Source organism: Perna viridis, chromosome 7 (assembly GCF_037379345.1).
Source record: "Perna viridis isolate PV_CMFRI_1.1 ecotype Kerala chromosome 7, ASM3737934v1, whole genome shotgun sequence".
NCBI classification, from domain to species: domain Eukaryota; kingdom Metazoa; phylum Mollusca; class Bivalvia; order Mytilida; family Mytilidae; genus Perna; species Perna viridis.
In genome coordinates, this window is record NC_142451.1 from 45,343,890 (window position 1) to 45,362,456 (window position 18,567).

The window sequence follows — 18,567 nt, forward strand, 5'->3', positions numbered from 1 at the left end:
TGCCTGCTCTAAGGAGATAATCTACATTGAAAATACAGTAGATTCTATTGTATTTGAGTGTCATTTACAGAATTATCTCCCTTAATTTTGAAATCCACAGTGTATTCTATATAATTTTTATCTCCAAAGAGCACGGGCTATATGAAAAACCAAATGTTAATTTCTGTTTACTATGACATTTAAAACAAAATATCAAAAATAAAAATATGTAGGCTTTTTACCCATGAATCACATTTTGCATGATCCTTAGCTGGAGTGCTACTTAATCAGTTTCTGACACAAAATGTCATATTTTGTGTGTATCTTTGACATAATAAATTTTATGTTTTGATCTCAGTTTCTTTATAAAATTTCCAAAACACTAAGGTATCATTATCTTAGTACATTACTTCTTCATAGCAGTCACAAGCTTAAAAATTTATTTAAAGGTGTTTGCTGTTCATGTTCATACATTTTGTCAGATTTTCGGTTTCCTCTGGTTTTATCCAATTCATAGCATTGATATTTTTGCCCAGTGACCCCCACTTTTCTTTTTATGATTTCATAAAACACACTTTAAAATGTTTTTTAGAAAGTTTTATGAAATTCTTGTTATTTCTTCAGTGGTTTTAACAAATAAAACCTACTAAGACAAAATCTGTGGAAAATCTAGAGAAATCATTTGCCCGCAAAAATTTCAAATGAATATATCCCAAAATGAGCACACTGACCCATCTTTTTTTTTCTTTTTTATTCTTAAATTAGAGCAGCAGTTGGGTAATGTTATCAATAAGAGTTTGATCAGACAATGATGTCATGTTAAGAAATAATAGTTACGTTAATAAATGATCAATAAATACAATAATATCAAATGTACATTGCTATGAATATCAATGAATGAGTTAATTTGCACATATTGTTTGTTTTCCTTCACCTTGTTGACCAGAAATCTCGTGTCATCTTTGATACAGTTTGGCAAGAAGATCCCCACTGCAGAACTGATAGATCTGAACTGACCTGCCAGGTTTATAACTAAATTGGTAGGCTTTCTAGCATGAGGCAAGATGCAAGTCAAACTCAAATGTATAAGGCAGTGTCTTAATTCAGAAGAGACCTCCTGAAATATCGTAGAACAGTCATCCACCTTTCTCTCACATGATCTTACACTTCTCTCCCCTTTTTGATATTTCTGCTTCATACTTTTCAACCTCTTTAAGGTATGATACTGGAGGCCACCTGTGTTCCTCAACATAGTCTTTGTTAGAACCTTTCAATTGAGGAAATTCTTTACGGTTCTCAAAAGCTATATAGTTAGAGGCAATAAAATGTAAGCACCAACCAGCTAACTGCTCTGCATTATAAGTCTGAAAAATAGATTGGGTGAGGTAATTATTGTATACTCATCTATCCTTATCCCAAGTGTTACTTACAACATGAACTTTTTTTAATGAATTTGTTGCTTTCATCTCCAAAGCGAGGAACATCTTCCAAGTAAGATGTCTTATATTGAAGTGTTTAGCCTATAATCTGTTTGTGGTGTAGTCATGGTTAAGTAGCACTCCACCTAAGAATCATGCAAAATGTGATTCATGGGTGAAAAGCCAACACATTTTTCTTTTTGATATTTTGTTTGAAATGTCATAGTAAATAGAAATTAACATTTGGTTATTCATATAATCTGTGTTCTTAGGAGATAAAATTTATATAGAATGCACTGTAGATTTCATAATTAAGGGAGATAATTCTGTAAATGATTCTCAAATGCATTGAATCTATTGGATTTTCAATGTTGATCATCTCCTCTGAACAGACAGATTTGAATGAATAATTACACATTTTATAATATAGACCCATAAAACAACTTAATTACAAACATAAAAATATATAGCCTTTTTTGGGGGAGTATCACATTTTTCAGATTTTGCATGATTCTTACGAGAACAGCTACTTAATCTTTCTTTTTTTCGTGTAAGTGAGCTTGTGTTTATAGTTTATTTACATGTATATTTTGTAATTTCTTGACATTATTTCTTTTCAAACTAAGTTGTTAAAGTATTTTTTTAAGTACAGAAATAGTAAAATCATAGAAGTGTCAATATATTTGTGATATTACCTGTGCAGTCAGCAGAAGACCAATAACATCAATATCTGCTTTCTCTATTCTTTTTGTGACAGTTTTGTCTACTTCCTTTGTAATGTATAGTTCACAGAGGTCTACAAGACGTGATTGACCATATTCATCTGCCAATACCATAATACCTACAGAGTCTGTGTCTTCTATGGGTGCATGATCTGTGTATAAATATTCCAAAAATGCCAGGAAACATTCAACTGATGTGTTTGGTATCATCACCTGTAAATAATAAATAAGTTCCAATTTTACAACAATAGCATTGATTATAATTGATTTTTTTCTTGATACAAATTTAAAATCCCACCACTGCCACCACAATTAGTTGTCTATCATTGCATAGACTTAAAAATAGGATATGGAAAAAAAGTCAGGCATATAAGTACATGAACTGTATATATTAGTATTTCTATTGGGGTAAGTGGTATTTTTTTTCTTGATTGCAAATATATGACTTAAGTTCGTATGCACACTCTAAGAGTTGTGATATTTACCTCTGTTAATGTTTCTGTATTGCTCTCTAAAAATTTTCCACTAAACATTGCTCCCATAACAGAACATCGAGCACACAGTACAACCTTATTGGCATAGATCAGTTGATCTGGAAAAAAAATATCAATAAGAAATTCTGTGATTTAGCTTTCTCCTAAGAAAGGAATGAAGCTCTCAAACCTTTAGGTAGCTTCACATTTAATCATTTCCCAACACATGGTTATCGATTCTGTTCGAGTCTCTACTTGTTCGTCCATAAAATTTGCAACAAAACTGTTGAACTAGCTTAGGAAATATTGGTACAAAGACTAAAAAATATATATATTCTTAAACCTTGTTCACATCCATTAACTTAATTAACCCTTCAAACATACCAACGGCAGTGGTATTTTGAAGTGTTTTAAATTTGTTCGGAAAGAAAACATATAAAAAGTTGGGACATACCTTCTACCTTAAAAATTACATCTGCTGAGGAGGTTTTGTTAAAGAAACAGGCTTTCATCTGTTTGCCAGTTTCATCACAGAGGTATGTTCCAATACTGGGATTTAAAAACTCCTCTTCATGCTCAATGTTAGTACAGATAGTTTGTAGCTTTGGAAGTGTGAAAATTCCTGCCACTCGTTTGAGTTCTCGTAGCTCTTCCTCAGACTCATTTAGCTCTGATATTTTTGGTGTACCTTAAAACAATAAATCTCAAATTAAGATATTTTTCTTCAGTTGTGGCATATTGTGATGATAATTTTCTGGTGTCAGTACAGTTTTAAAAAATTATTAATAACTGAAACTGTGATAAACATGATTGAAATTGTTTGGACGTATAAAGCAGGCGTGTAGCTGCCGTTAGGCAAAAAAGCTTTTGCCTGCACTTAATTTTGCCAATGTTTTTTTTTTTAAGATAAAATACATCCAGGAGAGGCATAAATGATGCTCTAAAATGCTATCTCTGCGGAGCTTCGGGGGGAGGGGGGCATTCGGACCAGACCCCCTGCTGTAATTTTGCCTACACTTCAATTTGGCCTCAGCTACGCGCCTATAAATTATAACAAGAGGCTCCCAGGAGCCTGAATCGCTCACCTGGTTAAAGTTTTTCTTTCAAGGGCAATAAATTTAACAAGGAGTTGTCCAACAATTTTGACTCAAGAAGACTTTGGTAGGACTTATTACAATGATCATTTCCGCAAATGAAAGTTATCTATTATAACTTTCAAGATATTGGCTGAAAACTGTAAAAAAAACCATCATTTTTCATCGTTCAAGGGCAATAACTCTTACAAGGAGTCATCTGACAACTTTGATCCCTCAAGTCTTTTGAAGGCCTTATCATAAGGATCATTTCAGCAATTGAAAGTTTCTATCTATTATAACTTTCAAGATATTGGCTGAAAACTGGAAAAAAACATCATTTTTCATCTTTCAAGGGCAATAACTCTTACAAGGAGTCATCTGACAACTTTGATCCCTGTTTGTCTTTTGAAGGCCTTATAATAAGGATCATTTCAGCAACTGAAAGAGTGTGGCTAAACTTAATACTTTTGGAGATATATGCAAAAAACTACTGTCCGACCCCTATGTTCCATTTTTAGTAACAGCGGCCATCTTTTTTTGACCGATCAAATATCCCCACTTCAGTTCTATGCATGATACCCCAAGAAACATTGAAACCAAGTTTGGTTCTAATTGGTCAAGTAGTGTCATAGGAGATGATTTTTGAAAGAAATAACATTAAAAATAGCGAAAAACGTCGAAAAAGGGCAATAACTCCAACATGGTTTAACAGATTAAAATGAAAATTTCACCACATGCAGATAGATCGCATCATGCTGAACACTTTTACCCTGTCAGAATTTAGCTAAAATAAACAATTTTGGAGACATATGCGAAAAACATCTGTCTGACCCCTATGTTTTATTTTTAGTAACAGCGGCGGCCATGTTTTCCGACGGATCAAAAATCCCCACATCAGTTCTATGCAGATACCCCAAGGAACATTCATACCAAGTTTGGTCTCAATTGGTCAAGTAGTGTCAGAGGAGAAGAGTTTTGAAAAAAATTGTTAACGACAACGGACGACGACGACAGACGACGACAACGACGGACGCCAAGTGATGGCAATAGCTCACATGGCATTTGAAAGGTGAGCCGAAAATGAATTCAAAACAGACATAAGGAATTATTTTTAATATAATTATTGAATATATCAAAACAGTTGAAGAGTTTTTGTTTATTGTCTTAATCCATGTGATTCCACATAGTACGATAAATACCTTTAAAAGCAGGTTAAAGATTGATTTTGTAAATACCTGTGTATATGAACTCCAACACTCTAGCAAACGTCTTTGCTGATATGTTCGAGCTAATTTCTATATTTGTCACAGAAATGTTGTTCTCAGATTCAGTCTTATAAACGGCAGCAATACCCTCAATCTTGCCCGAGTTCAACCCCTCTTCTGTAAAAGTATTGTCTATCGTCTGTAGTTGATTCTTGAAGAAAGAAATCATGGGTTACATTCGTAAGAACAATATTGTCAGAACACGTCGACACAGTTAAGGTAATATATAGAAAGAAAAATCTACACAACACGCAGACAACTCAATTCCAAGAACTCTGATTAAACAAAAATTTTGATGCATATTGCAAATCCCTTGTCACTGATGAACCGACGACTCAAGCGTCTTAAATATTCTGTTTAATGTAACTGTCTAATTAATTCTTTACTTGTGGCCAAAAATGGAAAAAAAAAATGTAAATATAACATATGTACAGGCATTTTAAATCTTGATATGTCATAAACGGAAAGCAGACAGTGGCGGATCCAGGGAGAGGGTGCAGGAGGTTGGCATCCCTCCTTTTCAGCGTCTGAATTCGCTCATGACAGGGAAGGTTGTTTTATTGGTTCGGTAAGCACCAGATACTTTGTCATCATGCACATCATGACAACATACATTAATATCACAATTATGACTTACAAATTCTTTGGCCAGTTGTTTGCACTTTTCTTTTTGCTTTTATAAAGAAACCATTTAAATCACGATGGTAGGATTTAACACAAGATTGATGTCTCTAAACTTACATTTGTTACGCTGGGTTCTCCGAGGACCAGGCAGAAAAATTTAGATGCCGAACAGAGGACTAGTTTATGAGCCTTCAGTGTCTGTTGGCCTCCTTCTAGATGGAAAATTACGTCAGCAAATTTGGGATCTTCCAACATTTTCTGCCAGTCGTCAGCAAATGTTGATGTCTCGATTTCAATCCACGGTGCCTTGCCTGGTAAAGAACGTAAAATTTACTATTGAATCAAATTCGTCATGTTGAAAAAATGAACATCTTCCGCCCTTAAAAAAATGCAAACTACACATATATGGAAAATGACAAATGCAGTAAAACATCCTTCAGACCGAGAAAAAAATTATATAAACCGTATTATATTTGATTTTACATTTTTTATACTAATTATCATCAAAGTTATCTCTCTTTTACCACATATTTCACAATGTCACAACAAAAATACCTGCAGGTGGCATTACTGGCGGAACTGGTTCATTGGACTTTGCCTTATTTTTCCTATGGAAGAAGCCACCAAAACCTTTAGATTTTTTTGTTGTTCGTTTACCTCCTTCGGCTTGACGTACCTAAAAAGATCGACAAATAGCGAACGAATAATATGAAGAAACAGTATGTAGCTGTAATGTACGGTACAGGTATTAAAATTACCTAACGCATACCCAATCATCATGAGCACTAATATGAACGATAGGAAAAGAAAGTCAAGCGTTTTTGATGGCCATAACTCGATAGCGGTACTGGTTATGGAAATTGGGTGTTAAACCATGTTCTGATGCGCCACAAACCATGCACTTCTACAACCCTTCAGAGAGATTCCAGCCCAGAACAATGGATTTCTTGAAGAATTGACATAACTTTAATAGGAAACGAAGTTTAAGAAATATAAAGGTATGTGGAAGCATTTCAGTGGAAATAGGAGGTTTTTGCTATAGCCTTTTTTGTATTTAGATAGAAAATGAAAGCTCAAGCCGTCTCCGCAACGGTGTTAAGGTGTTTTCCAGAAAATTTGACAAAAACCCTGTACAATTTTAAAAATGTTTAAACCACTTAATAAATCCTTTATTTAACATTTTTCATACAAAAACTACATATGTACATATTCTAGGATATCAGTCCATCGATTCTTTATGAAAATTTCAACATTAATGAAATAGAAACGAATCACGTGACCAAAATATGCCTTCTTCATAAAATATCAGAAACACCAAAAGTCCAGGAGGAAGCCGACCACAGCCCATTCTGAATTTAACAGACATTTTTAAGTTACTTTATACTATCCAAAAAGTGCTGTGACTAATTTACCTGAGATCGTAAACATATTTAAATTTTGGTCAAAAGCAGTGTTTTTACAAATTACTTAATTACCTACCAGTGTATAATATGTGCAACAGTTCCATGTTTTGCCGCAAGACCATAAGATAAAGCAAAATAAAATCATAGAGAAAAAATAAATTTGCTCCTTCAATCACTTTAAGGTTTTGTGTGTTTGTATCAAGACCGTAGTAAAATCATTCCAAGACTACGTTTTTTGTGTATGTTGTTATTTCCCATATGGTAAGGTCACTAATTCAGCGCTTTGTTCCAGTTAAAGGTCAGAGGTCAGACCAAGAAGCAGTTTAATGGACAATTAAAGGCAGCCATTCTTTAAATAACTTCAGCTTAAACTAATGATACAGTAAGAAAACAAACAACTGGTACAATGATATTAATGACCAAGGTTATTTAAATGGACAAGACAGTCAGCAAGATGGCAATGCATTATTCAATCAAAATAAACAGTTTTATCAGTTTTATTTCGCAACGAAATTACATTGAACTATTTAGATAACAAAACATATTCTTTAAAACAAAATTGATGCTGATCCAACGATACAAGCCAAATCGCGTATTTTTTTTCACAGGGGATGTCTTAAAACAAATGGTCCCTATTTGTAGGGATAATATATGAACGCTAAATTGTGTTATGTCTTGGGGTTGTCCGCAAAAGTATGCATATTAAGTGATCCAAGATCGATAACTCTTCTTTAAAAGTCATAAAAACTAGTCACACATTGGTGACCAGCTTATAACGAAGATTTTGCATCTGTGGACGTTTGAATGGCATAATGGTAATTATGGACGGAGTTTTTTAAAATGAAAAAAAATATTTTAGTGCATGCTCTCTCAATTATCATCTGCAGCCGCCCCGAGACTAACATTAGCTGTTTTCCCTTCATGTCCATGACGTACCTAAAATAAAAGTGTTAACCATAGAAGTTCACCTTCAAAATACAATAATAGTAGACTGGTTGAAGGATTGATTGTTAATACAGGTACAGGTATGTCCTGACCTTTCAAGGTACTCCTACAACGTAAGAGATCAGAATTCCGTTCCCCCAAATATGGTACCAAGTCAGAAAATAGCGTGTCAGACAACCTTTAGCATTACTGCAGTGCATTCGAGGGAGAGCAAAAGCATGGTCACCAAAGAATGGTGGTCTTTTTATACATAGAATGCAGTGCTTTTTAATTAGTCTTTTAAGACAGGTTATTGCTGAATGTAAGTGGTGGCTAAGACAGGCTTTACTCTAGTTCATGATTAATACTTGGAACTTGAAGCAATTTAGAACCTGTGTTTTATTATTTCCATAAACCAGATAAGGTTTGGTTGTGAAAAGGCAGAAATCCACAGGAAAACTGCTCCTCTACAAAAATAAATTGGTATTTTCCGCTTTTGTATTCTTTATTCTGCGCATTTGGCGCAGGAACAGCGAGGCCAACCTTGATGAATGCTACCAGAAACAGCAAATCTTCATGACCAAGCAACCAAATGTCTGACAGACAGCGAGAGCTAATGACCGACCTCTGTGATTTACAATACGTACTGAAACATGCTTTGCTTTACCCATATTATAATTGAGTTATCCCTTTGATAGTTTCTAACCCAAAAGCCTGTAAATCATTAATGAAGTAGCTAAAAAGAAATGTTGACGATTCAAATTTGACAAAATTGTCCTTTTATTTGTTAATTGTCCGAAACATTCAGATAAAACAAGGGTCAACAGGATACACAATGGGTACATATGTAAGAAATTAAATATTTAAGTATGATTTACATTTTAAAATAATAATTTCTTTATTCAAAAGCAATACAGCTTATAGAAAAACAATCTAGCAAGCAATTATACATAAAAATGGGGATTCCAACAAGATCCAAGGGTAGTTTAGGGTGCTAAACCACTATCAAAAAACTTCATTCGACCACAGACGTGTAACATTAGACATTTATCGATATTTTCGAACAAAAATGCAATAATTCTTGTTTTAATTCTTGCCTTTTACTTTATTTTCTAGACATAAAAACATGTTCTTAAACTAAACTGTGCATTGACTCTAATGTTTGTTGCGTTAAAATTTTGAGGAAAACCATTTACACATATGCAATATTTTTCCTTCCTATAGTTATCCTGTATCATGTGCGTACTACTGTACACGTGTAATTGAGAAGGTCTATGTTCAGTGGTTTTCTAAAAGCGAAACTAAGGAAATCTTGACAAGATTGACGAACACTCACTTTATTAACCTTTATTCACTATGTTGGCAATATTAATAAAAAAAACATTAAATTGGGAATATTTTAAAGTCGTATTCTAACTAAAGACTATACCCGGATACAACTGAGATCGTCTGCTTTAGGAAACAAGAGGGGATTGTAAAACCAGAAAAAAATATAATAAGCGTTTTTTGAACACAATCAATACTTACTGCATTATCAAAGCAGTCTTTCAATCCAGTCATAGTTAATGCACTTGTTTCATAATAATCTAAACCCAAACGGGTAGCCATCTTTAATATTTCATCTTTGGAAACACAAGGATCGGAAGCAGAAAACCTAAGATCTGCAAACATGATTAAAAAAATTTTATTTCGGTAAGTAAAATGCGGTCGTATAAAAACTGTTTATCCAGTAATGTTGTTCCCAGATGGACTAAAATTAAAAACCGAAAGTTTTAATCTTGGTGCATCATGGACCAGACCCGTTGTCTGAAGGGCACAAGTATATACTTTCTGAATCCGTACTGCAATTTCGATCAATGCAAAGCGAGCTTTATATATTGGTTCGATTTTTGGTTGGGAATTAGATATTGAAATACATTTTTTGTGTTTTAAAAGGGAAATTCGTTAAACTATGGCATGAATATTTTCTCGTGCTGTTGCTTTACCTGCTTTGCATCCAACTAGAATTCTTGGAGTGTCTGGAATATAATGGTCAATTTCTGGAATCCATTTCGATTCGATATTTTCAAAAGAACATTCGCTTGATATACTGAAACACAGAAGAACTACATCAGTCCCTGGATAGGAGAGAGGTCTTAACCTATCATAATCCTCCTGAAAGGAAATAAAATCGATCAAATTTTGAGTAAGAACGCTTCAAAACCAGAACATTTTAAAACTTTTATATTAAGTTAAATGAGATTGGATGTTGGTTTTTGTGTCTTTAACATACTTGACAAACGGTTTTTTGACTATCATCATTACTGCGCTACTATTTCTGTTTTTCTAGGACTACTTTAATTGCAAGGTCTAGGTATTCATGGCTCTTAAAAATAAGGAAAATTATCCATAAGTCATCAGAACCTTCTACCAAATATATGGTTACAAAATGTTGAAACCAAAAATGTTACAAAAATTTAAGATGCACGTGAATATAGTCTGTCATCTGGCTGCTTTGTGGAAAGATCCCATAGGCGCGCCATATTTTCTCACCTGACCGGCTGTATCCCAGAACCCAACATTAAATGGTTTTCCGTCGACCATGATATTGGCTGAGTAGTTATCGAACACGGTTGGAATGTACTCTCCCGGAAAGGCGTTGGTGTTATAAGATATTAAAAGACAACTCTTCCCAACTGCACCGTCACCAAGTACCAACAATTTAATATTCTCCATCTGTAAAACACATTTAGATTTCTCTTAATTCAGTATTATGGATTCAGGCATGCTGCAAGCAAAATTCGACGGGTGACTTCTAGGAGCGCATGTGGTAAAATGTCGAAGATCCAGTCTATACATGTATATGAAAAACCAAAGACTATATACTAAAGGGATCCATGAATCTCTGGTACACTGGATAGGGATTTATACTGGGTATGTGGTACCCTTTGGAGTCATAAATCAGGCCCTATGCACCCCCCCCCCAAAAAAAAAAATAATAATAATAACAATAATAATTAATAGAGGTTCGGCTTACTTGGACAAAAGTTTACTTACTTACAAAGAAAAAAGTGCAACATATGTTTAACATATGTTGCATAATCCCTTGATTACTCTTTAACAGGTGGAATCATATGTTTAGGACTGGTAAGCTAAAATAAGTGTTGTACTATTAAATTGCATGAACTCATGTGTTTTCGAAAATCATACGAAAACCATGGCCATAATCTTTTCGTATGTGAATTCTTTTTTGAAAACATATAAATAGCCTACGATTCGTATTTGATTGTTTTTCGTGAATTAACATGAAACAAATGTTTTTCAAATTGTTTTCATGGTGTACCTAAACATAGGAAAAACACATGTTGTAATTTTTTTCTTTGTACCAATTCTAAGCTCGTTTAATTAATTTATTTATTACTTTTGCTTCAGACGTGAGGTTCTAACCATAAACCAGCAAATCTTTGATAAAGTAGCTAAAAAGAAATGTTGCCGATTCAAACTTCGAACAAAATTGTCCTTTTATTTGCTAATTGTCCGAAACATTCAGATTAGACAAGGGTCAACAGGATACACAATGGGTACATATGTAAGTAACTGAGTATTTAAGTAGGATTTTTATTTAAGATCAATGGGTAGTTTAGGGTGCTTATATAATGCTCTAAACCACTATCGAAAAACTTTATTAAATAGTCCATAGACGTATAGGACTAGACATTTATCGATATTTTCAAACAAAAATGCAATTGTATTTTAATACTTGCCTTTTACTTTTTATTGTAGGCATTATAGGATGGTCTTAAACTAAATTTTGCATTGATTCCAATGTTTTTTGCATTCAAGTATTGAGGAAAACTGATAGAATCGAGGTGTTAACAAATTTGCATGTGTCATCAGAATACGTTAGTCTGTAAAAGATGGGAATGCCATCTTCCGTATTCCAAGTTAATAAGCTGATTAATAAGTATTTACGAAAAAAAATCAGTCAAAATTGTACATATATAGCCTTACCTTGTATAGACTCTGCAGTTATTTGTCCAGAATAATTCGTTAGGAACGAATAATAAATATTTATTAAAAGGCCAAAAATAGATTACGCTAACTACTATTATTAGTAGCCAATGAGAAATTAGAATGCTTCATTCTTAAAATAGACTAGAAATAAAAGTACTGAGTGTACTAAAAGTATATTAACTCATAGCATAAGTACAATAAGTCCTAAAGGTGAATTCACTACAAAGATTTAAGCAACGTTTTAGGAGACTTTGTTCCATGATAACCACAGCAATAAATTGCACTTGTCTGCTCATATAAATTAATTGTATTTATAATCGCAACAATGTAAATAATGCATCATTATCACAACACAAAAAAAAAAACAACCAAAAACAAAAATAAAACAAAAAACTAAAACAATATCATAACGACCATAACAAAGAATTATATTTACGCAATGAAATACATTATAAAGAACACAATTAACTTTATCATAAACGCAACAAAGCAATGCATTTTGACAACAATAAAATACGTTATGAGCCTAACATTGTATAAAAAAATACCTCTATCTCTATCAACACTGTCTCTGATTCTTCTAGTGGACAATTTTATGGAACATTCAAGAGGGAATTTGGTGTGGAAAATCATTAAATTAAATCTAAATCTTAAAATGCAATATGACTGCATGCAACAATGAAACTAATTGTGAACGCAACTATTATGACCGTACAATTAAATGTATTATATCCAAAACAATGAAACGCACTATGACCAAAACTATAAAATGCATTATGACCGCAACAATGTAATGCATTATAACTAGGACAATGGAATGCATTATGACCACAACAGTATGAAATGCATTACGACCATCACAATGAAATGCATCATGACTACAACAGTGTCCTTTTGGTTTTTTAACAGTTCCTAACTTTTTCTGGATATCTATCATGCGAATATCACTTTAAAAACACTTTTTCTTCGGAGCCGTACATTTGACGGCCATCTCGATTCGACTTCAAAAATAGCGATATACAATGAAATGCATTGGGTCGTCACAAAGAGCGATATACAAAGAAATGCATTATGACCAAAACAATGAAATGCATTGTGACCACAATGAAATCAATTATGACCACAACAATGAAATACATAGAGACAACAACAATGCATTTCATTTTATATCGCTATTTGTGAAGTCGAATCGAAATGACCGTCATATGTACGGCTCCGAAGAAATTGTGCCTTTAAAGTGATATTCGCTTGATAGATATGCATTATGACCGCTACAATGAAATAAATTGTGACCTTTACAATAAAATGCATTGTGACCACAACAATGAAATGCATTACGACCATCACAATGAAATGTATCATGACTACAACAATATCCTTTTGGTTTTTGAACAATTCCTAACTTTTTCTGGATATCTATCATGCGAATATCACTTTAAAAACACCTTTCCTTCGGAGCCGTACATTTGACGGCCATCTCGATTCGACTTCACAAATAGCGATATAAAATGAAATGCATTGTGATGTCACAAAGAGCGATATACAAAGAAATGCATTATGACCAAAACAATGAAATGCATTACGACCACAGCAATATCCTTTTGATTTTTTAACAGTTCTTAACTGTTTCTGGATATCTATCAGGCGAATATCACTGTAAAAAACACTTTTCTTTTGGTTTTTTAATGCAATGAAATGCATTGTGAGCACAATGAAATGCATTGTGACCACAACAATGAAATGCATTGTGACTGTTACAATCAAATGTATTGTGACCACAACAATGAAATGCATTATGACCACACCAATGAAATGCATTATGACCTCAACAATGAAATGCATTATGACCACACCAATGAAATGCATTATGACTGTTACAATGAATGCATTGTGACCACAACAATAATACAAATAGCTATATAAAATGAAATGCATTATGACCACAACAATGAAATGCATTATGACTATTACAATCAAATGCAGTGTGACCACAACAATGAAATGCATTATGACCACAACAATAAAATGCATTGTGACCACCACAACAAAATGCATTGTGACTACAACAATGAAATGCATTATGACGGTAACAATGAAATGCATTGAAATGCATTGTGACCACAACAATGAGAGGCAATATGACCGCTACAATGAAATGCATTGTGACCACAACAATAAAATGCATGATGACCGTTACAATGGAATGCAATATGACCATCACAATGAAATACATTATGAGCAGATGGATATTACTCCGATATGAATTCAGAAGAACCTCCAAGGAAAAGAAGTAAAAGGGAACCCCACATCGGCGGAGACAAATGTCGGATTCTACAAGAGCAGCCTCCTTCTAAATCTCTTCACAACTTACCATCGGGATCAGCAAGTGGAGTTTTCAACAATGAAGGCGTCGCTGGTCACAATTTCTTGTCAGTAATTAAATCGTGTGATGGACAACCAGTGCGCAGTGAAAATACAGTAATTTTCAAACAAAAATGTGAACTTGAAGACGAATGGGAATATAAATATCCAATTCCACTGAGTAAGTACCCAAATAGACTGATTAAAACCGGAAATGTTCATTACGACGCCATGATTCCGGAACTGGAACTTTTGGGATATCGACCACTCCAAGTCATTGAAAAATGTCGATCAGGAACAATTATTTTGGCCCAGGATCTTCACAGAAAACAAATATAGGAGCACAGTGAATTTTATCCGGTAGCCCTGAAATTAAACACAGCTCGTTCAAGGAATCGTTCGAGATACTCATGGAAAGTAGATATCGTTCGAATTGAATAATTTACGACAATTGAATCATCCGCATGTTCTTCCCTGTATCAATAAATTATGTTATGAAGGGTGCTATGATGTCGTATTAGAGTTTTGGGAATGTGGAACTTTGGAACAACCATTAAACATTAATGACGTCAGATTTTTAACTGAAGCCGTTTCAAGAAGGTATTTTCAACAAATATTTTCTGTTGTAGAATATTTGCACATTCAAGGATTTGCTAATAGAGATTTGTGTACTGAAAACATACTCGTTACGTCGCTGAATACTTTGAAGATCTCGGACTTCCGTCATGCCGTATATCATTATGCCGGAGATCCTTTGAGAACAGATAATTGTGGTTCAACTGGTGTCCAAGCACCGGAAATAATAGCCAAATAGTTGCCGATAACTGGTCTTTAGGGTGCATTCTTTATATAATGTGTACGGGTACTGATTAATTAAATCCGAGTTTCTGGCTCTGGCGTCCAAATATATACAATTTCCCGAACATCGTGTATTGCCTTGTCCTTTGAAGTCCGTCATGTAATAAAGGCATGCTGACATTCATTCTAGACGCACGATTTTCCTCAAAGAGAGTTAAGTTCAGCCAATGGATGCAAACTGAAAATGAAAAGGTACAAATTGGAAACTTCTTTGTGATTCGCCAACCTAAAAAAGAAGAAAATTAGAAAATTTCTATTTACATGTATTTTAGAATTGGTACTGACATTATACATTTTGCGTGTTTAAAAGGGTTATAATGATATTTTTCATCAATTATCAAGACATGCATTGCTATTCGTTACATTTTGGAACTCCTGTTTAGCAAAAAAATGTAATATACCTAGCGGAATGTACATATGAAAAACATTTATATAATTTTTTTTCCGAGACAAGATGAGAAAAATTGAAATCTTGTAAACAATAAAATGCATTGTGACAACAACAATGAAATGCATTATGACCGTTACAATAAAATGCATTGAGATCACCACAACAAAATGCATTATGACCACAACAATGAAATGCATTATGACCGTTGCAATAAAATGCATTGAGATCACCACAACAAAATGCATTATGACCACAACAATGAAATGCATTATGACCGTTACAATGAAATGCATTATGACCGTTACAATGAAATGCATAATGACCGTTACAATAAAATGCATTGAGACCACCACAACAAAATGCATTATGACCACAACAATGAAATGCATTATGACCGTTACAATGAAATGCATTATGACCGTTACAATGAAATGCATTGTGACTACAACAATGAAATGCATTATGACCTTACAATAAAATGCATTATGACCGTTACAATGAAATGCATTATGACCGTTACAATGAAATGCATTATAACCGTTACAATGAAATGCATTATGACTGTTACAATAAAATGCATTATGACCACAACAATGAAATGCATAATGACCGTTACAATGAAATGCATTGAGACCACCACAACAAAATGCATTATGACCACAACAATGAAATGCATTATGACCGTTAAAATGAAATGCATTGTGACTACAACAATGAAATGCATTGTGTCTACAACAATGAAATGCATGGTAACTACAACAATAAAATGCATTATAACCAGAACAATGAAATGCATTATGATCGTTACAATGAAATGCATTGTGACCACAACAATGAAATGCATTATGACCACAACAATGAAATGCATTATGACCGTTACAATGAAATGCATTGTGACTAAAACAATGAAATGCATTGTAACTACAACAATAAAATGCACTATAACCAGAACAATGAAATGCATTGCAACCAATATTTCAAGATTTCAAGATTTTATTTAGTTAACTCAGACATGGAATACATGTAACATGAGCAAAACAAATTGAAACATATTTTATACCTAATATATTATATATATATGAATTAAAAAAGATACATTTAAAACAATACGAAAGATAACTTTATTAAACATAAATGAAGCACATCCATCATCACCAAACATAAAAACAATAAATAACAAATAATTCTTGATTAATAAACAAAGACAACCGTTTATACACCTCAACATTACATATAGAGAGTAATCCTATCATTTTCGATATGTTTGAATGTTTAAGATAGTAACTAGGAATAATTTGACATCTTTGAGAAACTAAAGGTCATATTGGCATTTATATAAGTAATGAAACTCATCACAAACATCACTAGTATTACATAAATGACAAAGAAATCACCCGCTGCTTCACACGAATTACTAGAGGAAATCTCTCTAGTTCACAATACACCATGAAACTTGGCGTGGTAGTCCTAACGTTTAAAATTCTCTTACAAAATTTTAAAAGGATCCACTCTAATATCTGAAGATCCTCGTATCCCCAAACTTCACAACCATACAATTAAATTGATTTTATCATGGCGTCAAACAGTTTTAACTGTAAATCAATAGGAATGATCTCATTTCTGAAGCATTTATATACGAAATGCAAAGACTTTTGCGCTTGGTCTATCAACTTCTTTCTAGTATCAAAAATGTACCGTTGAATTTAAAAATAACACCAAGATATGAAAAAGATTCAATAATAACTAATTTAGCACCCTGAAGTGTAAATTTATAGATATCTTTGGATTTCCTTTGTACTAAACATTCTTTACGTTTACTTCTAATTTCCATAGATCACAATATGACTGGAATATATTTAGCGACTGCTGCATACCATTTTTTGATTCCGATAAAATAGTAGTATCATCTGCGTATAAATGACAAACAATTCAAAATATATATGTAATTCATCAGAAAATTTCTGTTTCAACACATCAAGCGAAACTCCTCCTAAATTTATAAAATATTCCTTATAGGTCATTCAAAAATAAAATAAAAAAGGGTGGTAAGTTCTCTCCCTGTCTAACGCCAATTTTACATGAAAAAAATCAGAAATTACTCCATTATATTTTACACAAGATTTTATACTTTTGTACATATTAAATAAAATATTAAAACAGTTTCCCTTTATGTTTTTCAACTTTAACTTTTGCCAAAGATAAGATCTAGAAACTGTGTCAAAGGCCTTTCTAAATTCAATAAATATGCAGCAAAGCTTTTTACCAAAAGTAAAATATAGTTCAAAAAGTGCATGTAGTACAAAAAAAATATCTACAGTTGAATAGCCTTTACGAAAATCAGATTGGTTTTCCGTTAGAAGAAAAATTTCATTGGCAAGGAAATTAACTCTAATGTTTAAAATCGATGTAAATAGCTTTCCAATGCAGCTGATTAAAGTAATAGGTCTATAATTACTTGGGTCTGTTTGAGACCCCTTATTTTTGTAAATAGGTACAATAATTCCAGTTGTCCAAGATTCTGGATAATAATTCCAGAATCAAGAATTACATTAAAAAGTTATTATTATTTTTCAATGTTTTAAAGGCATCCATGACTTCCTCTTCCGTGATCGGACTATTTATAACTGTGTCGCATATTTCATTATCACAGACCTCGTTTAAATCTATAATATTATGGTCCTCATCTAAACTCGCATTTTGAGTTTTGAAATACTCATAAAAGCATTGAAATATAGTTAAACATTTTGCTTTCTATTATCAGAATATCTTTTAAGAGCATTCCAAAACCCTCTTGTGTCTGTTTTAGAAAGTGAACGTAGTCCTTTTGAACATTTTCCCTTATATTTTTGATAACTAACATTAAGCATCTTCCGATATTCAACACAAAGAATATTCATAGAATGCTTCTTTACATCCGTCTTCAGATTCCTATACAAATTACGAGCTCTGTTAAAATATTGTCTCTTTGCATGGCATTCCCCATTAAACCACGGCTTAGTATCATTTATAATATTAACATATTTTTGTCTCTGTTGCTCAAATACTTTTTTCTACTGCTGTTATAAGTAAATTACCAATCG

At 33.1% G+C, this 18,567-nt stretch overlaps 2 protein-coding genes across 2 annotated transcripts; one reads left to right on the top strand and one right to left on the bottom strand.

Moving 5' to 3' along the window:
• Positions 1-405: 405 nt before the first annotated feature.
• Positions 406-11,979, bottom strand: LOC148612914 (rho-related protein racA-like). The gene is made up of 11 exons (XM_088594803.1): positions 11,875-11,979; positions 10,417-10,599; positions 9,870-10,038; positions 9,412-9,545; positions 6,113-6,233; positions 5,675-5,868; positions 4,904-5,084; positions 3,047-3,280; positions 2,605-2,711; positions 2,093-2,332; positions 406-1,343 (listed from the first exon to the last, which is right to left on the bottom strand). Exons 2-11 carry the CDS (start codon positions 10,597-10,599, stop codon positions 1,131-1,133), a joined length of 1,776 nt encoding a protein of 591 aa, XP_088450929.1. The 5' UTR covers positions 11,875-11,979; the 3' UTR covers positions 406-1,130.
• Positions 11,980-14,124: 2,145 nt separating this feature from the next.
• LOC148612915 (uncharacterized) lies at positions 14,125-14,658 on the top strand. Its single transcript, XM_088590561.1, has one exon. It carries the CDS (start codon positions 14,137-14,139, stop codon positions 14,575-14,577), a length of 441 nt encoding a protein of 146 aa, XP_088446687.1. The 5' UTR covers positions 14,125-14,136; the 3' UTR covers positions 14,578-14,658.
• Positions 14,659-18,567: the final 3,909 nt, after the last annotated feature.